Raw genomic sequence first — 19409 nt, forward strand, 5'->3', positions numbered from 1 at the left:
TTGACAAGGATGTGTTGAAGAGCCTCGAGGGTCACCAGCAGCTCTTCCGGAGGATCCATAAGGACAGAAGTATCGAGGGTGTCTGTGTGCCCCCTGAACAGCTACAAGACATGGCCGAGAGGTTCGGAAGACACATTCAGAGACACACCAAATTAGAAATTTAGTAACTCTCCTTCCCCCCCAGGTTGAATTTCATCTCCACATCCAGCAGCATCCAGCTGGCAAAGTTGGAATTCCTGGAGCACAAACATCGCATGGAGGCCTTTCTCACAGAAGCGGAATCGAAGCTCAAATCCTGGATTGTCAAATACGGCCGACAAGAGTGTGTGGAACAGATGCTACGCGATTATGTGGTCAGCCCGGAATCAATTGTCTTATCCATACCGTTTTTGCTCAAAGTTTGGATTTACAAACTGTTTGTGTGTCTTGTTTCCGCTAGTTTTTCGTGGAGAAGCAGTATTTCTTTGAAAATTACAAAACCTTGTACCAGGCATTGAAAAGTGCTGGGGAGGTTTACATCAGCGCTGACAGCTCAGGTGAGGAAAGAATCGCTTTGTCGTGATTTAATTGTTTGAATTAGAAATAGATGAAATGAAAATGTGGTCACCTTGCTGTATTTAGGTAAATGTGCCCCCCTTATGATTTAAAGCATCCCCCCCGAACCCCCACCCCCTTTGTCATCAACGTGAAGCTGTCTGCTTCGCCGTCTGCAGGCGAAACAGTTAAATGAGTTTCCTCCACTCGCCCAGTGGGAAATATTTCCCCCATTTGCTAGTTTGGGGACTCTGCTCCATTTTAGCACGTCTCCGGGCATAAAAACTTGAGCGAGCGTGCCGGCTTTGTTATTACGTTTTTTTAAGGGTTCGTGCAAGAGCTGAAAAGGTCAGCTCGAGAGAGAAAGGAGGACACCCGAGGCTTCACTTTAGACCTTGGGTTGTCCAGATTTGAGGTCAACTTGTCTCTTCCTCCCTGCAGCCGACGAGGGCATGACGGGGGTGTCCCGGCTAGTGCGGGATGTGGCAGCCCAGTGGAGGAGCCTCTCCGTGGAGGTGCGCAGCGTGAGGAGCATGCTGGAGGAGGTCCTGTCCAACTGGGATCGCTACGTCTCCACTGTGGCTTCTTTCCAAGCCTGGCTGGAGGACGGGGAGGAAGCCCTGAGACAACCGCAAAACACAAAGCAGGTATGCAAAAAAAGTCTGGAGCCACGTTAGTTCGCTTTCGAGCGGTGTCTTGCGGGGAGTCGCCAAGTCAGCATGGAACAAATTCATTGACGCGCATTGAGGACATTTCGGTTATCGCATTGCCTTTCCAATGCGGGTGTCACATCCCCATTGCGGATTCGTCAGCTAATTACCGTTATTGTTTCTTCATTTAAATCCACTGCTTTGTCTTTTTTTATTTTTTGATGAGCTGTCTTCTTTGCACTTGTCTGGAGTCTTTGTTTCCATTCATTTGCATGTCTGCTTCTTTTGCTAAGTCGTAAGCTTTTTTTTTTTAAACCGTCTCGCTTTGTTTCCGTACTCGCCTCCGCTTGTCTCTTCATCTTTTCGACGCTTTCCGTTCCAGGAGTTTTTCAGGAATCTCAGCTACTGGATGGATCAGCACGCCGCCATGAACGACGCAGGGAATTTTCTTATCGAGACGTGTTGCGAAACTGTGTCGTATGAGCTCAAGCAGCAGCTGCTTCTTCTGAACGGGCGCTGGAGAGAGCTTTTCCTGACGGTGAAACAGGTAGCCACAAAAGAGTCGAAACCCAGATCATTGTCCAGAAAGTGCAAAATTCAGTGTCATGCATTTTCAAAACCGCAGGAAACCTTGCACCCTAAGCACCAATACGATCACATCTAAACCCTTTGAATCAATCATCCAATGAAAATGATGAACCCCGAGGTCCTATTCGGTCCGTGCTCATTTCCTTTATTCCCTTTTTAATTGTAGCATGGCCAAGTTGACGAGTTGAAAAAGTGGCGAAAAGACCATCTAAAGGCGATGTCAACTTTGACAGAACTTTTGAATATGGCAGAGGCTAGGCTCAGCGCTCCGGTCCAAGTGTCTTTCCTCGGTGTCCGAGCCTTTTTGCAAGATGTGGAGGTGGGGAAAATCACACATACATGTACATACATTATAAATACATTATACCGACAATCCCGCAGACGTAATTGAGGTGCCTCGATATTTTCGCCACATCTGCTTTGACAACGCACTCGCTCGTTACGCCTCTGTTTGATGTCCGACAGTCACGCGCCATGTCTGAATGCCGACATACCTTAACCTCTCATTTTAGAATACCAAGCAAAAGTTCGTCGCCATGGAGATGCAGTACAAGCTGGCCGGCCGCAGCGCTCATCTCCTCGCCAAGGACGCGCCGCCCGACGAGGCCGCCCGAGTCGTCGCTGCCGTTACAAAAGCGAAGGGTCAGTTGAGTCGGGTAAGTGTTCATTTTTTTTATCTCTTTCATGAATGACGTGACCCAACTGTTCATTTTAAAAATCAAATGTGGCCCTTGAGCTCAAAGGTTTACCCACCCACCTCGTTCAAGAATACCTCACCTCTTCCTTTTCCATTCTTTATTTCCAGGTGAGAGAGCGCTGTCCCGTCTTAGTAAGGGAATGCCACGCCCTTATGCCTTTGCTGGACGAGATGGAGGAACACATCTCTGTCTTTTATCAAGCTCTGGAGCGGGCCGGTCGTATTACTGCCAGAGACGCAGACACACTGAGCCCGACGCTGCACAGACACAAGTGGCAGGTTTGTACGATGACACGGTTGAACTAAAACACTCGCAGCCACTCAATTCGACGATTTCCAAAACGTCCTCAGGACTTGTTGAACCAGCAGCAGAGTTGCAAACGATGTCTGGCGGTGATCGAGAGGAACCACAACACGGTGCAGAGGGCGCTTTCCGACAGCAAGGCGCTTCGAAACTTGGACACCAGCCTGCTGCAGAAGACGACGGCCGAAGTGCAAAGCTCGGCACAGGTTTGAATTTTCAACATCATGCAGCCCAAAAATATAAATGTTGTTCACGCGCTCTGTGTCTCTCCTTCCTCTCAAGACTCTGCTGAAGGAGGTCGGGGAGTGGAGGAGGCGGGAAGAGGCCAACAACTGTTTGAGAAGGAGGTTCGAGGAGTCCAGACAGGATCTGGAGGCAGTGCTGAAGAGAGCGCAGGACTGCTTGGGGGAGTCGGGGGATGCCAAGGAATTACTGAGGAAGCACACGGTGAGATCACATCCAAAAATTTGATGTGAAAGGCAGCGCAGTGATTGACTGGTCTGCTTCACAGTTCTGAGGTTGAGAGTTCGAATCGCACCCTGCCCACCCGTGACCTGAATAAGCACAAACACTCTTGCAAAATTGCCGAATGGATAGAAAATAGTCGCATACAAATGTCGCGATCAGTCCGCACTACAAATCGCACACTCTGTGACGTCACTTTGTGACATCCGAGCAATCCGATTGGACGCTACGGATGTTCTTTGAGGTGATGCCTTGACATCATTGCCCACATCATTGCTTTTTCCGTCTTTGCCTTTTAACTTGATGTGGCGTAAGAAGTCCCTCTCCCAACTGTTTGGCTTTTTCACTTGTGTCATACAGGATTTTTTCAGCCAACTGGACCAGCGCGTGTTGAGCGTCTTCCTGAAGGCGTGTGACGAGCTGACTGACATCCTACCAGAAGAGGAGCAACGGGGGCTGCAGGAAACAGTCCGCAAGCTGCACAAACACTGGAAGGTCGAGGGCTTGACATGCTATCGCTCTCAAATTAATTACTCAAATTGAACTCTGGGGGGGGGTCACATAATAGATACTTCATTCAATTAACCGAGAGAGCCTCCTACTTTGTCTTTTAAGTGCATGGCACTATAATGGAACTCTCTCCATAAATTCCTGGAACATCAACTTTAAAATTAGTGGTCGGAAAGTCTTTCATAAGAGGTTGGGAAACGTGTGTAATGAAGTTGTTATGTTGTGATGGACGCTACAGCCTCTTAGCTTGTAGCTGATGTGTGCACATTTTGAGCATGACGTCTCTGGTCCACTGGTGAAAGGACACTTTGATTCTCTCATTCATCTAGAACTGCTTCAAACAACAAAGCGTATGAGGGAAAAGGGGTTAAGATTGCACGCTGTTGCGAAAGCGCTATATAAATCCGGATGTATTTTATTGTATGGGAGTGACAACAAAACAACAACCCTCGCCCACAAAGGTTTTTACGGTGTGTCGCAGGCCATCCAAGGCGAGGTACCATCTCACCTGCTGCGTCTAAAGGTAGCAGTAGAGCAGTGTCAAATAGATGTCGTCCTCCAAGAGTGCAGATCAGAGCTGGACAGAGAACTCCACCTCTTATCTGACTCCTCCACCAGCGAGCATGTGATCGAAGAGCACCGAGTGAGCCTCGAGCGGTTAAGACACCACGGGGGGGGGGGGGGGGACGATTCCGCTCTTCAGCAACGCTTCCCTCGCTCTTGTCCGCAGACGTTCTTCAGAGAACGCAAACCTCTGGTTGCGTGCGAGAAGCGAATTAGGAACATGGAGGATCTGTGTCAGAAGTTGCCCGACAACGACGCGGCTTATCGGAGGCTGGATTCCACTCGGAGGGCTGTGGAGGACATCGCCGAGCACATCAGGAGCACCGGCGTCCAACTGGAGAAGCAGCCTGATAAGTGGAAAGAATGGAATGATAGGTGTGCATAAACTTGAAAAACTATTTAAAAAAAAAAGATAATTGTAGTTCCATTATAGCACAGGTGTCAAAGTCAAGGCCCGGGGGCCAGATCTGGCCCGCCACATCATTTTTTGTGGCCCGCGAAAGCAAATCAAACATGGCAACTTCCATGATGCTTGCTAAAATATGTATAATAGAAGTATATATACTTATGTAAAAAAAATACATTTACATATTCAACTTACTTAAGCAAAATGAAAAAAAGTCTCTCCCTGGTTCACATTTATTCAGCCCTCCTGTCACCTTATAAAAAATCTCAGTCACTCAAACCCTTCAGAGAATGTGCCGTAAAGTTATTTGTCTTCGCGCAGATTTTGTGAGCTGTCCGACTGGCTTTCATCTCAGAGGAGGCACCTCAAGGAGACGGCAAGATCTTCCACACATTGGGGGGAAGTTGATGCCACTGTGCAAGTGAGCATGCGGAATACAGCCCTGACATGGGGAATTATTATTATTATTATTTTTTACTTGTGGGAACAATATCAAAATAATGTGCGTCCGAAATGTTATTTTTGTGGCCTCGGAATAATGTGGAGCTTCGTAGGAATAACCAGTTATTTTTTTTTTCAATTCATTTCAGGCACTGCGAGAAGCAGGAGACGCCCGAGAGGAGAGCCTCTTATGGCTTAAGAGTCGTCTCTCAAGCCTGACTGATGTGAGCTCTGAAGTGGAGACGCAAAGACAACAAAGCGCCCTGAACAAACTCTCGGCTGACTTTAAGGAGCTGTTGTCCTCGCTGTATCAGGTGTGCACACGATTTTTCTGACGCTATTGACGCACTTGGGTCTGACCTCCCTTGCATTCCTTTTACTCGCAGGGAGGCGGCGAGGGCTCAGGTGCATTCCTGTTCGAGGAGCTCAGGGAGGAAGTGCGCGGCGCTCTGGAGGAGATCCTGAGAGCTGGGAAGGAAGCCGGAGAGCAGATGAGCAGGATTCTGGATGCTGAGGACCTCAGCGAAGCCCAGGAGCTATTTCTTATCCATCAGGTGTGGATGCAGAATTCTATGAAAAAGTACAAGTGATGCTCGTCTGTCCTGCACTCCCGTCTCCTGTCCATTCAAATTTTTAGAAAGGTTCACCTTGCACTTTTTTTGTGAAATGTGCAAGCAAAAATAGACCCAACGTGTTGCGACATCTGCATTACAGCAACACCTAAAACAACTCCAGGCTCTCAGGAGGGAAGCGGACCTTTTGGTGTCCCACTCTGAGCAGCTCCACGCGGGGGAGGCGCTGAGTCGCTCCGTGCACGAGCTGGAGGAACGAGTCCGAGAAGCGGACGGCCAGTTCAGCGCCAAGGAGCACAGCCTGCAGGTAGTGTGGGTTTTTCCACAAGCATGATCATTTGTACTACCAATTTGCCCACACACGGACAGCCGGGATTATCCGGGCTGAACCGGCTCTTGATTGTTGCGCTGTTTTTTAATGGCGCTCTGATCCCCCAGGCCACTCTGAGCTCCTGGCGGAACTTTGAAACCGACTGGGAAACACTTCAAGTGTCTCTTAGTGACATTACCATTGAGCTACACAGAGAGCTTGTATTCAACAACCTGGACAGCGCGAGCAGTGAACTGGACCACACCAAGGTTGTGTTTTTGTACGACTCGGTATGACCATCGTGACTCCGCTCAGTATTTCTTATCTAATATTGTGTTTATTTGACCAAAGGAACTTTTCATAAAGCTCGAAGACTGCTGCGTGAGAGCAGACGTCCTCCTCGAGGAGGCGGCGGAGCTTCAGCTCGGGGCGAAGAATCAAATTGCCGTTCTCCATCAGGCCCAGTCCACCAGGGAAGCAGTCGAGCAGCTTCAAGACCACCTCAACAAAAAGTTAGAGACATTGTGATATTCATGTAAAGTATCGCGGGTCTGAGTGATCGATTTTCTTCTAGCGTTGCCCAACTGGAGAGGACGTGCTCGTCATGGGAGCGCTGTAACGACCAGTCTGTGACCTTTTCCGCATGGATCAATGAAAACCAGAGAGCACTCGATGCCATCAAGCTCACCTCACCTTCAGATCACTTGGACAAACACATCGCCACTGTCGAGGTGTTGTAAACCATTCTGTGAAAAATCCAGAGGAAACTTTGATGTCCCATGAATCAAATCTTTCGACGAAATTATGAATCATGTCTGACCATTTTTATTCAGGTTTTGCACCGGCAATCATCAGTGACAGTGAAAAACTGTATTGCGTTTCATTGACCTATTATGTAAAATGGAGTCAGTCCTGACAGTCTGTAAATTGATAATAGCAAAGGAAATGTAAAAATTCATCTCCGTGTAATAACCTTGTCAATCTTCTGGGAAATGGAGTTTTATGTTGCATGCGAAGATTGCAAACACCCACGTACGAACTCCTTCCATCCCTCCAGGCTGTGGCAGAAGGTTTAGAGGCGAGAAGTCTGTCGCTACTCCGCATGGAGGAGGACTTCGAGGCACTGTTCAGGTTTATGACCCCTGGAGAGTCCGGGTGCATTCGAGCACGGCTCGTCCAGATGAGGCGCTCCTGGCAAGAACTGATGGAGAAAACCGAGCAGCTTACAGGGCAGCTCAACCAGAGCGCCTCCTATCGTCAGAGGTGCAGCGATAACCTGGAGCAGGTATTCGTTGCCATAAGCAGAAATGACTGGCTGTGTTTTTTTTTTTTTTGGACATCACGAATGTGTGTTTATTGCCTTTAGGTCAAGAAAACGATGCATGATCTCAAAGAGAAACTCGACGCTTCTGTTGCCCTTTGCTCGTCATCATCACAGACATACGTGAACCTACAGAGCCACATGGTAAGAAAAGTGCAAAAAATAAAATAAAATAGGCACTTTATCTACTCAGCAATTGACTGACAATGGGTGTATTTTGTCCTTCCTTCCAGGAAGTCTGCCAGTCAGTGGAGCAGCTGAAGCCCAGACTGATGACTTTGTGTTCCGCTTTGAGGAGGCTGGGAGAAAGCGGCAAGGCGGAGCAAGAGGTGCCTCACCTCCACGAGCTGCAAAGAGAGTTACTGGAAAAGGCCAGAGACAAACAATCAACATTTGAGAGCCTTTTAACCCTCTGGCAAAGGTATTTGGTCAAATATCCTATCCGAGATAAGATTTCTTTAGCCAAAATGCCCTTTACTTATTTTTTTTTTTAACTTTTGAGGCTAACATGAATATTTATCAACTGTTTTGACAGCTTTTGTCGCCTTGAACTCAATTCATAGGCATGAGCATCTGTCAAAGTGGTCATAAATTAAACTGTCACAGCTCCCGTGAAGATAACCAGAATATTTGTTGGAATGAAATGACTTATGGCTAAGAGCGGCTTAACTACCCTGCTAATACATGCAGTCGGACGGAAAACTCGTTATTTCACCGCTAACCAACAGAGGCTGATAACCAATGCCATCATACTGACAATAGAGGCTATCTTGGTCTATCTTTTATTTTTTATATTTTATTTTTTACAAAATCTTGGGTCACATTTTATTCCCCAAACTTGCCTTATGGGCAGGTTTTTTTGTAGACTTTATATCCATTGTAATTGTTCACTAGCTTATTACTTTTGGTGCAGAAAACCTGAAGTGTGGTGCTTCAGCGAAAGAAATCTGGTCGAAAAGCAATTTTGACTAGACAGTTGATGCCTATTATTTACCGTCTGACTGTTTCTCTGCCACATATCTAATTACTATTGTATGAGCGCTGTAGTTCCTTTTGTTTACTGCTTTCGGTTCAATCCCCCTCCCTCCATTTTGTTCCCCAAATGAGCGATGGCTTATCTTTGACTGCATCTTGTCTGTAGCACAGCCGGGCCGTCCTTATTTCTATTTTCATAACACGCTTTTGTTACCATTGTTTGGTGTTCCACAAGAGCCGGTCTTCTGCGTTCTTTGTTTTATTCATGAGGAAAATAATAACGACCCTGTCAAATGGTATATCGGGCTTGGGCAAGTGGGGGAGTGTATTTGGAGTGCTAAACAATTATTATTTTAGTGACCTTCCTCTTTCCGAACTGTTAAATTTGTATGCGTGGCTACAATAAAATACGGGATAATATTGTGCTTTTTTGACACGATGCCAAACTCGAATGGGCACGCGCTCTTGTGTCTTGATGTATGATGTTATTTTTTTGTGAATCCCCAGATTTGAAAAGGAAATTTCCTCCATGAAAAGCTGGCTTGATGATTGCGAGTCCGTGTGTGATCCAGCTGAGGAGTTGCTCTGTGTTGACAAGGTGAAGCTCACGATGGAGCTTCAGCGCATCCAGGTATGAGTTTTGAATTTCTCCATCGTGGGTGTCAACCGTTTGCTGTCTCAACTGAGCTGCTGCGTTTTTTTTTCCCCGCAGGAGGTACAGACCGAAACCCCCTCCAGTGACGCCCTACTCGAGGGTCTGTTACATATCGTTTCGTGCCTCTACCCATCTGCACCCGAATCTCGCGTCCAAGACCTGAAAGACGAGCTCACCCAACTTCAGGAGAGATACGTCTCATTGAAGAGCAACATCACACATAGGCAATCGACTTTTCATCCAATGATTCATGCATTGTACTTCCGAGGACTATACACGTAACATTTGATTCTCAATCTTGTTTTAGGCGCGAGCAGCTGCAGAGTCATTTGTCGCAGCTGGAGCTTTTCGACGAAGCTCTTTTGACATTAAACCAAAAGAGTGAGCACTTCCTGTCTGTCATGAGAAGTTCCCTTCAGATTGATGTGGCTGATCTCGATAGTGCCTTCAGAGAGCTCAAGGTGAGTCGTTAGTTGTCGTTTGTTTGTATATGGAATGTTCTCTAGTTGAAATAATAATCCCTTATTGAGCCAATGGAAATGTGTATAAATTAAGGTTCAAACATACAGGTTCCAATGCATCTTCTTGTCCTGCTTACCTCGGAATTAATAGATATGTTTGACGCTTTCATTCCAGGAGCTGGAGTCTCAGTTAAAGGCTTGCTCTTCATTAAGAGAGGCTCTCCAACAAAGAGAGTCTGCCCTGCTTCCACGCTCTAGCCCAGAAGCTCGGCAGCAGCTCCAAGCCTGGAAAGAAGGTTGCCTACAATCCTTCACTGAGTGCGAACGTCTATTGCATCTCCGTAAAAAGTGTCTGAGCGAATTCAAGTCCTACCGAGAGAAGCGAGAAGAAGCGGCCCGGGCTGTTCGCAGGCTTCACGAGGCCCTGCCGAAGAAAGGGGACTGGGATCCATCCAAAGCAGAAGAGCTCCACCGCCTGGTAGGGGAGGTCGCAAAGGACGTGGCCCAGCTTGAGGCCGAGGCCACCGGCTTGGACGGGCATCTGAGCAAAGCCCACCTTCACCTGTGGGCCTCCGAAGACTTGGGCGGAAGGACCTCTTGCAGGGCTCAGACCATGGGCCTCGTCGCGTCGCTGGAGGAGGCACAGAGCACTTTGGGATGGAGGCAGAGGGAAGTGGAAGCCCTCAGAGTTATGTGGAAGTCCTTTAGGGAGAAGAAGGTGGAGGTGATGAAGAATTTGGAGTCATTGCAGTGTAAAGTGAGCCAGGAGGTGGTCAAAGAGACCTCTGTGCAAGCATTTCAAAACAGGTACACGTCCTATTTTACACAATAGCAATACTTGTCTCTAGAATGCGGGTCTGGAACGTAACCCCTGTATGATACATACAACATTGTCTCTGTCTCCCAGGCTGTGTTATTTGACCCAGCTGGAGGATGAGCTTCAGTCCCTCCATCAGTCCCAGCAGTGGTTAGAGGAGAAGGGAAGACAGCTGGCCCGGAAAGACAGCAAGCAGGCAGGGGAGGCCCTCAGAGATGTGAATGTGGTCAAGGCTGCCTTGGACTATGTCAGCACTCTCATCACCCAAAGGTCGGTGCAAAATACAAGACAGAGAGTCACTTTCCTTCTCTGCAAATGCTCAAGACGTGAATACAGCCTAAGATATAGAATCCTTAAAAGTTTTCTCTTCCTGGTTTGCCGTTTTGCAATGTTAGCATGCAACTATTAGCGTGTGAGCATTTGATCTCAAAATCGAACAAGATTTCAAGGCGTTGGCACTTTGCTATCATGAGCATACAAATTGATGTACAACTAACCTCAATTGCCCTTAGTGTGCCAAATGTTAGCATAGTAGCTGTTAGCATTTTGGCATTGTTGCAGTTTTCATTATTTCGAGCTAAAATTCAGATTTGTTTTCTTCATATTTCAGTTGCACAGCATTTCAGTTCAGCATCAGCTCTTCGGCATTTGCATGTGATTGCTACAGAAATCGCCTTCCCTAATTAGTCAGCTGCTATCAGTCCAGCTTTTTTTTTTCTTGCTCTTTTTTTAGTCAGGAACAGAGTCAAGTGGTACTCCATCTTTTGCGCCATTACCATCACATGCGGTCTATCCTCAATGCTTCGGTGGAGAAAGCCAAGACGTTCGCTCACAACCTGCCCGATCACAACCACAATGCTCAGGAGGCCATGAGGTCCTTCTCGCTGGTGAGAACCGCTTCGTCCTGAGCCCACGGCGACATCGCGTTATTGCAATTGCAGTTGCACCTGTATTTTACATATCGGTGGTCATTTGTCAATTTTAACCCCCATGCCTGGCGGTGTCGTAGCATGAGAAGCTGCTAGGTGAGCTCAGAGAAAAGCAGGAGGACATGGAGCAGCTCATCAGCACGGCGGAGGAACTTCTGAGAGAACTGGATCGCATTCCTGACTGCGACGCAATCCTCATCCACAGAGACATGGAGGCGTTCAGGACCCAGTGGTTTGAGGTGAGTTGCAAGAAGCGCCCTCAATCAATTCAAACAGGATGTCATTGAATTGTTCGGGGTTGGCAACGCGCAGTTCCGTGAAATCCTGCAAAAACAGTCAATATAGTCACAAAAGAGTAAGAATTAGCACCACGTTGTTTTCTTATGTGGGACTTTGCTGGGTGCTCAGGTGTCTGTACTAATAAGCCAGAAATCTAAACGAGTCCTGACATGTTGTCTTGTGTCGCTGACTCTCTCGGCAATCATACTCACATTCATCAAATCCATCAAATTGGAAATTTCCTCCAGTAAATTGTTTACCTTCAGTGGACAGCTAATAAGATTTTGTCTTTAAAAGGAGAATACCGTCTTTATTTTTTATTTACACCTCACAGCATATTTATTATAATGGCTGCTTTGCAACCAGTAAGTCTTTTATCACAGGCAAACCAACACAAACCGGTGAGATTATCAGCCGAATAAATGAGACTTTTATGCTTTTTTGTTCTCCCCCCCACCCAGACGTCCGAGAGAATTCAAACCAACACCGAAAGATTAGGCTACTGTGTGACCCTCTGGGATGATCTCAAACTGATGGAGCAGGACATGAACCAATGGACCACCGCCAGCTCCATGGCCGAACTCACCGATATTGTCGCCAACCTGAGCGAAAAGGACACAGAGGCCCGCCTCGTCGCCTTTCAGGTCAGTTCGTACTCCAAACAATGTTGTTGAAAAGTGACTCGTGCGTTCGTGTGTGTGTGTGTGTATGTGCGGGACTTGAAAATTAATTCACTTTTATGTACAGGCTGAAATGGAGAAGAGAAAGCAGTCGCTGGACGCTCTGCAGGAGAGAGTGGGGGAACTGAAGGAGCACGCTAAACTGGAGGAAATTCCCTTACAAATGCAGGTGATGATAAGATACGTAAATGTGTAAACAAATCCGACCTTGTTGCGGGCAGCGTGGGTTCAGTTTCCACGAAGGGACGGTGGGAATGCAAGTGGGGAATGGTTGTCTGGCTCCCGATACATGACTGCATGGATGGATGCAGGGATGATTTCTGTTTACGGTTTACGTCTTATCGTCTTCTCTCGACTTAGGTTTTGGAGTCCGATCTGAGGAAGAAGTTGGTCCACATCCAGGAGGTGTTCACCCAGACCAAACGCACTCTCAACGACTTCACATTCCAGAAGCAGCGACTGCACGACCTCATGTCCAGGATGACCGAGAGGCTCGAAAAAGTCGAGGATTCCTTGTCGAGTCTCAATGAGGACTCCTCCCCTGAAGACATTTCTGCTATTAAGGTATGCTACTCTCCCATAAATACGTTGATCACTGTTTTGCTGTTCTGGACGGTGTACTTACAGTATACAATGATGACCGGCATCTGAATTTTTCCAGATACAAGCTGCCATGCAACTGATTCTTCTTTTTTTATTTATTATTATTATTTTTTTTTTTGCAAGCAAAAACAAGGGCTGTATGTTGGCAGCAAAGTCAACTTGCTTCACAACATGCAGCAGTTAGTAAATAATGCTTCAAACAACTTTTTTAAAATAATTATGATGATACACTATATACTCTCTAATTTTTACCGATAGCACGTGGCTCTGGAACATACCTGCACTAAAAAGGGGCTTCACTATTGACATGATGTCCTCGTGATCTCACTAGGGTCTTCAGGATGTTGTCGAGCAGCAGAGGGCGGACATGGACTCAGCCCGAGAGTCTCTGAGCACCTTAAACAGGTCACATCGCACTCCGGAGCTCTCTCGTCTCTCCGCCGACTTCACAGTTGTCGCCCAGCGCACCGAAGCTGTCACCCAGCGTTGCGCCAAGGCCAGGGGCAACCTCCAGGACGTACTGTACCTCCACTTGAACCGTGAGACAGAACACCACTCCACAGTTCATAATAGACCCTCGATGTAGAATGACTTTTCAGTCATCAAGCAGCTTGCGATGAAACCAGCCCTTAAATCAACCGATTAATCCTACTTGATCCCATATTGTCTGTTGATGATCGAGATTAGCATCAGATTTAGTGTTGATTTTCCCCCAGAGCACACTTAAGCGGCACACAGTCCATGGACGATCACTGTCTGGCGCACAAGTGCTCTCTTAAAACACAGAGACGCACCTGTGCCTCCTAATGCTGCTCCTGTCACATTCGCTCCCGAGGGAATCATTTCGGCCTGGTAGCCACGGCAACTGCGCGGACACTCCTCGCCCTGCCATCTGCATTGGGGACCACGCTTTTCCCTTCTAGTTCCTTCACTCTTCCGGCACAGCGGCAAGGAATTATTACAGCTTTCCCCTTCATGTGTCTGTGTTTGTTATTTTGCCTTGCGCCTGAAGCAGAGCTTTTCCAAGAATTCCACTCCTGGCTCTCGGGATTGAAGATGGAGTTGAACGAATGCTCAAAGCGGTCAGGAGACATTTGCAACCTCACAGCAAAGTTGCAAAAACTCGAGGTACTACTACTAGAATGTGTTGTTATTTTCCTTTCTGTTGACGCTACGCGGCCAAGTATGCTTCTGATGGTTCAGAAAAAATAAATAAAACCTTGAGCACAAATGTTTGCCCACCCCTGCTATCGGGTATTGACTCCGATTCTGTTTAATATTGTGCCGAATCCAGCTCCTAGATTGAATTCAACCACAATAATCTCTCTCACCTTCCTTCCAACGCACACAGTCTTCAGCACAGTGGAATTCAGAGGGTGAGAAGCGTCTCTCTCAGGTTAGTGAGGAGGCAGAGAGGCTACACCTCCACCTGCCAAAAGCCGCAGCAACTCAGCTGCAGGAGCACTTGTCCTGCTGCCAGCGAGAGTGGAAGAGCTTCCTGGATGAATGTTCCCAGAGCCAACAAGCTCTGGGGGACAGCATTCGTCTCCTCAAAAGGTAAGGGAACAATTTCCCGTGACGCCGTCGCCAAAACGAATGCATTCTCAACTCCTCTCCTCTTTAGTTTTGATGATGCCGTAGGAGGTGTCAGGGAATGGCTTAAGCAGATGGGGCTCGGCCTCAACAGGGAGCCTCTTGTTGTGGCAGACAGCCAACAAGGTGCCCCTGACACCAAAGAGGAACTGGAGAGGGTGGAAAACCTCCATCAGGAGCTTTTAGAGAGACGGTATACATAATTATTTCAAATTCTTCCTCTGATCAGCTGTTAAGTAGTCACACATATTTTATTCTCTTTCAGAGACTCTATTGAGCGTATCATCCAGGACGCCCGGTGCTTGTCCGAAGCAGGACGCGGGTCAGGCGAAGAGGTCCGAGCGGCGGGCAGACTCCAGATGGAGCACCAGGCTCTGCTCAAAGCCGCCAGGGGGAAGCTCCGAGGCTGCCAGGAGAACCAGGCCTTTGGGGAGACCTTGCAGGGCGTGTGGGCCTGGTTAGAAGAAATCCAGGAGAAGCTGGGCATGGTTGATAGCACCATGGGCACCAAAGAGCAGTTGGAGCAGAGACTGGAGTCTGTGCAGGTGAGGACAAATGACCCAACTTTGCTGCCGTTGCAACCGCTCAACACTTAAGGGTGCTGTTTCTTCACAATTCCAACTTGCCCAGACTGGTGCCTTTGAGTCCATCAATACAAATTCTTTGAACCTGGCTGTTTGCACAGGATATCCTGCTTTTCAAAGGCGAGGGCGAGGTCAAACTGAATATGGCGATGGGTAAGGGCGAGATCGCTATGCGCAGCTACGGCGCCCCCGGACAGGAAGTGGTGCGCTCGCAACTCCGGGAGGTGGGGGATGCCTGGGCCACGATTCTTGTGACGGCCATGAGCTGCCACAGGTACGAAGGCCCGTTGAAACTACACCTCACTCCCTCCTGCGTATGCAGTTGGTACATTTTTATCAAGTACAATGTGTGTTTTCGTCAGTCGTCTTGAGTGGACGGTGTCCCAGTGGGCCGGCTACCAGGAAGACACATCACAGCTCAGGCACTGGATGGAGGCCGTGGAGCAGGAAGTGCGCGCCTCCCTCGCCCCGCAGTTAGGGCCCAGAGAAAAGGCGGCGCAGTTGGAGAGACTGCGGGCCCTGCTGGCCGACATGGCAGACCACCAGTTGGCCTTGTCCAGCCTGGAGGAAAAAGCCAGAGAACTCTTTAAGAAAACGGGCGACGCCGGTTTTAATCACGGTGCTCGAATGCAGCTGCAGGTGCAATTCGACGAGCTGGCAGGTTTGGTGGAGGTGCGAAGGACATTGCCTGGTCCTGACTTCAGGTCACCAAAAAAACATCATGTTGACAGTGCTTGTGGGTTTCTTCTAGGAGAAAGTACGCCTGGCACAGAGCGTGGTGCTGGAACACCAGGAATACTTAGAGGCTGTCCGAGAGCTCACTGATTGGCTGATGACCGCGGGGGAGGAGCTACAGCATTGGTCCGGAACGTCGGGAGACTCTGCCTCGATCCAGAAGAAGCTACACAAAGTGAGGGTAAGATGTCCTTTTGGCCAGCCAAATACAACTTCCTGTCTGGTATTGATGTAGAAACCGGAATTTTTATCATTTGCGCTAAAAAATGAATGGCTGACTTAATTGTCCAAGCGCACCATCTCCAAATGGTGTCTCCCCAGATATCATCTGTTGCTATAGTAACGGATCATTTTATCTTTCTCATGGACTATTAAGGAGGACAGCGCATGGAAGAAATGTGATCAGATTCAGAACAGTTAATTCCACTGTCATAGAATTTAAAAAAAAATCCTCAAAGACATTTCACTACAATACAATACAATCCTGATTTATACAGTACAAATATTTATTAAAATATTAAACTATATTAAAATATTTATTAGACTATTCGTTTATTAGACTGTGAATAAAGGTAAAGGAGAGCAGTGTGTGTTATAAGCAAGTTGGTAAAATGATTTGCATTTTAATTTTCACGCTGGGATCCTAATTATCACTTAATAAATTAGTGTTTGAGGAGCCCCGGTGTGAAGAACGCAAACAGACACGTACAGTCAGTGATGGTGTTGAATTCCACACTCTCGCATTGTCACACTCGAAGCGACTTTATAAATAGCATTGACTGCTCATCCTCAGGTTGCAGTTTCTACAGCCACGGTTTTCCTTAGCAACTTAGCAACCTCCTCTCAACCCTCAGGAGCGCGTAGAGTGCCGCCTCCGAGAAGGCCGCGAGCGCCTCGGCGCCGTGCGACGGACCGCCACGTCGGCGGCAGAGCACACGGCAGCGGGGGGCTGCGAGGCCATGGACCGGCAGCTGGGGGCGCTGTCCCAGGCGCTGGAGCAATGGGAGGGCGCCGCCCTGAGGGCCAGGGACGGCCTGGAGGGGGCACTCGCCTCCGCCGCCGCCTCCGAGGAAGAGTGCGAGCGTCGGACGACTCGGCTGGATGACGATTCGAAAGAGCTGGACGCCCGACTCCGGGGGTGGAGCCAGGAGCTGATGAGAGCCGAGGGACTGTGCAATGGCGGGGAAGCGGTGACGGGATGGCAGTTGGCTAAGGTACCGACTGTTAACATAACCACTACCGATACATCCTAATTATAGAAACCTTCGATACTATACAAAAATGCAATAGAATATTACGCAAATGGGCCAAGTACATCATCTGGGAAAGTGCTGGTTATTAGCTGTTTCGTTACACACCAATTCCTACAAACATGCTAGCATTGGAGCACACAGTTGCTGAAACCTGATTGGTCCAAAAGAAAATTGCACGTGGCGACGCAGCTAAGAGAAACGCCATGAAATGAAGAGAACCATCTGTTGGGATTAAATGAATACAATTGAGCAGAAAAAGTATTCAGAGTTGAGGTTGTAAATGTAGGCCATTGCTTCTGTTTGGGCAGGCCGGCTCACCGCTGGGATTTATTATCTGTCAGCGGTTTCCTCTAATTGTATATTGTGAGTGTGTTTGCATTGCAAGAATGAAAAAAAAATTGGTGATTTGGGTTGAAGAAGCGACATTCATTTTGGGGAAGGTGATTAGCATTGTTGTTAAATGGAGCACACGCACACACACTCTTAGCACAAAAGCATTCTGCTTTCTCCATCGGCGATTATATTTTTCCTTTTGTCAATCAGTGGAAAAAAAAAAGCTAACAAAAAAACCCCCACATTAGTCTGTAAATCAGCTTTACTAAACCAACCAGGCAGACACGACTGCAATCCAATCACTCAACCTCATTTTCTACTCATCAATTCCTCCACCTCCCCCCATGACTTCGCCTTTGGCAAGGACCTTACGTTTTCATTGACATTTTAGATTGTTTGCCGGAGCAGGATTAGGCAAAAACTTTGTGGCGGGGTGATGAGAAAAAAAAAATCATTACATTTCAGTGCCAATCCAGGATTGTTTGGGCTTTATTTTTTCCCTTCTTTAATTACCTCTGCTGATTACCAGAATTCAAATTATGTGACTTGATTTGGAAGACATTTGATGTCATGGAATGTTGAACTGATTATGTTTTCATGGTGATTTGCATAGTTTGGTTCGCAATCAGGTAACAAGACAAAACCTTTGCCACCGTTTTCCGAACCGATTCATATGAAACGAGGCAATGTGGATGCGATGAATGACAAGAGAAATGAGCGGATTAACGCTTTAGCTTGGATAAGGAATGAGACTCGATTTTTTTAATTAATTTTTTTATTTTTTCCCCAGGAAATCCTTTATTTGAGAATGGATCCTTATCAAACTAATTTCTTTTTTGTTCTCAGTCAAAATTTGTTTTGAATCTGTTTGGATCCTTTTTGTTGTGCGCCTTGGAATGAAAAACAAACTGATTATGATCATGATAGGCATCGGGAAACTGGATACTGGTGGATAATTTTGGTATGCCCAAAGGACAAATGGATTCGCTTTGGACCATAATCTGGATGTATTAATCCGCCTCTGGATTTCTTGAGTGTTTTGGAAGCAACTCAGAACGTTGCCCGTACGATTCAATTTGGATGCCTTGTTTTGGAGGCAAGTCGCCGATTGGATTCCCCTCACTTGTTCGTGTGCGGTGATGACTTCCTTTGAGCTTCCGCTTCCCTACCAGCCTCGCTCTACCTCTTTCCGGATGTTTGCGATTTGAGACCTCTCCCTTTCCAACGCTTTCTTAACACCAGGTTTTGCACTGCCCCCCCCCCCCCCCCCGCCCTCCTCGAGCCTCTTCGGCCATGCTGTCCAAAGAACGTTGCAGAGGAGGAGTCAGCCCCTCCGACGTACTCTCCTCCTCCAACCTCCCTCCCGTTTCCTGTGTGCTTTTTCTTGAGGCAGTCCCGCATCTGCGCCGGCTGACAGCTGAATTCCTCCGGGAGAGTGCGTGAGAGAGACTGCATGAGGAGGAGGGAAAGCAAGCGAGGGAGGGGAGGGCGAGATGTTTATTGGTTATACGTCAGAGAGCGAGGGAGGCAACACATATTTCACGGGACAGGATTTGATGATCGACCGAATGCACCGTGTGAGGCGCGCTGAGGAGAGCGGGAAGAGATTGCGCTCACCTCCTTCCTGCCTCTGCCTCGCGCCTTGAAGAAACAGACATGCTTTTGTACATGCTGCACTGTGAGTACGAGTGTGTGGCTCGAGCTCTGGCGTGAACAGGAATGCGATTGTGAAGGCACTTACTGATCGGTGTCATGCGCAAATACGTACGCACTGAGCCAGCCGGGCTACGTTTTGTGTCGTTCAGGACGTACTGGAGGGCCTGCAAAGCGTCGAGCCAATGGCAGAGAAGTTGAAGGGTCAACTGAACGAACTGGTGCAGTACTCCAGAGACTTAGGCTCGCAGTCGGAGCGCGTCACGGCTCTTATCAAGCAACACAACAGGTGAGTTTTGATTTATTTATTTTTAAACCGAGCAGATTGCGCTTTAAGAATTAGGCGTGGAAGTTACTGCATGTGTTAATGTGTATCACTACACTGGAATTTTCAGCAGACTGCTAAATCATGACGAAATAATGACTTTCGGCAAAAGCATTTTTCTCAAAATGGCACCAAAACGTTACACGGTGCCACTTGACAATTGTTGATTGAT

The 19409-nt window shown here is 47.7% G+C and overlaps 1 protein-coding gene across 6 annotated transcripts in view; it reads left to right on the forward strand.

Annotated features, from left to right (window-relative positions):
• Window positions 1-19409, forward strand: part of LOC147187727 (nesprin-1-like) — a 95189-nt gene that overhangs the window by 22606 nt on the left and 53174 nt on the right. For all 6 annotated transcript variants that reach the window (XM_086099619.1, XM_086099617.1, XM_086099620.1 and 3 more), the window contains exons 14-56: window positions 9-121; window positions 185-353; window positions 440-536; window positions 976-1181; window positions 1567-1731; window positions 1939-2091; window positions 2285-2428; window positions 2578-2748; window positions 2821-2979; window positions 3056-3220; window positions 3599-3733; window positions 4230-4391; window positions 4479-4687; window positions 5040-5139; window positions 5309-5473; window positions 5546-5713; window positions 5874-6038; window positions 6170-6310; window positions 6393-6553; window positions 6616-6772; window positions 7099-7326; window positions 7408-7506; window positions 7596-7783; window positions 8845-8968; window positions 9050-9216; window positions 9300-9453; window positions 9629-10260; window positions 10361-10540; window positions 11004-11157; window positions 11280-11438; window positions 11940-12122; window positions 12226-12327; window positions 12519-12722; window positions 13093-13300; window positions 13777-13889; window positions 14113-14318; window positions 14386-14547; window positions 14620-14899; window positions 15040-15212; window positions 15301-15610; window positions 15690-15854; window positions 16528-16887; window positions 19065-19201. In XM_086099619.1, the coding sequence (XP_085955745.1) occupies window positions 9-121; window positions 185-353; window positions 440-536; window positions 976-1181; window positions 1567-1731; window positions 1939-2091; window positions 2285-2428; window positions 2578-2748; window positions 2821-2979; window positions 3056-3220; window positions 3599-3733; window positions 4230-4391; window positions 4479-4687; window positions 5040-5139; window positions 5309-5473; window positions 5546-5713; window positions 5874-6038; window positions 6170-6310; window positions 6393-6553; window positions 6616-6772; window positions 7099-7326; window positions 7408-7506; window positions 7596-7783; window positions 8845-8968; window positions 9050-9216; window positions 9300-9453; window positions 9629-10260; window positions 10361-10540; window positions 11004-11157; window positions 11280-11438; window positions 11940-12122; window positions 12226-12327; window positions 12519-12722; window positions 13093-13300; window positions 13777-13889; window positions 14113-14318; window positions 14386-14547; window positions 14620-14899; window positions 15040-15212; window positions 15301-15610; window positions 15690-15854; window positions 16528-16887; window positions 19065-19201 (7793 nt within the window). The remainder of the gene's footprint in view (window positions 1-8; window positions 122-184; window positions 354-439; window positions 537-975; window positions 1182-1566; window positions 1732-1938; window positions 2092-2284; window positions 2429-2577; window positions 2749-2820; window positions 2980-3055; window positions 3221-3598; window positions 3734-4229; window positions 4392-4478; window positions 4688-5039; window positions 5140-5308; window positions 5474-5545; window positions 5714-5873; window positions 6039-6169; window positions 6311-6392; window positions 6554-6615; window positions 6773-7098; window positions 7327-7407; window positions 7507-7595; window positions 7784-8844; window positions 8969-9049; window positions 9217-9299; window positions 9454-9628; window positions 10261-10360; window positions 10541-11003; window positions 11158-11279; window positions 11439-11939; window positions 12123-12225; window positions 12328-12518; window positions 12723-13092; window positions 13301-13776; window positions 13890-14112; window positions 14319-14385; window positions 14548-14619; window positions 14900-15039; window positions 15213-15300; window positions 15611-15689; window positions 15855-16527; window positions 16888-19064; window positions 19202-19409) is intronic.

Source organism: Hippocampus guttulatus, chromosome 20 (genome assembly GCF_054856545.1).
Source record: "Hippocampus guttulatus isolate MCC_2025c chromosome 20, RoL_Hgut_1.0, whole genome shotgun sequence".
Classification (NCBI taxonomy): Eukaryota; Metazoa; Chordata; class Actinopteri; order Syngnathiformes; family Syngnathidae; genus Hippocampus; species Hippocampus guttulatus.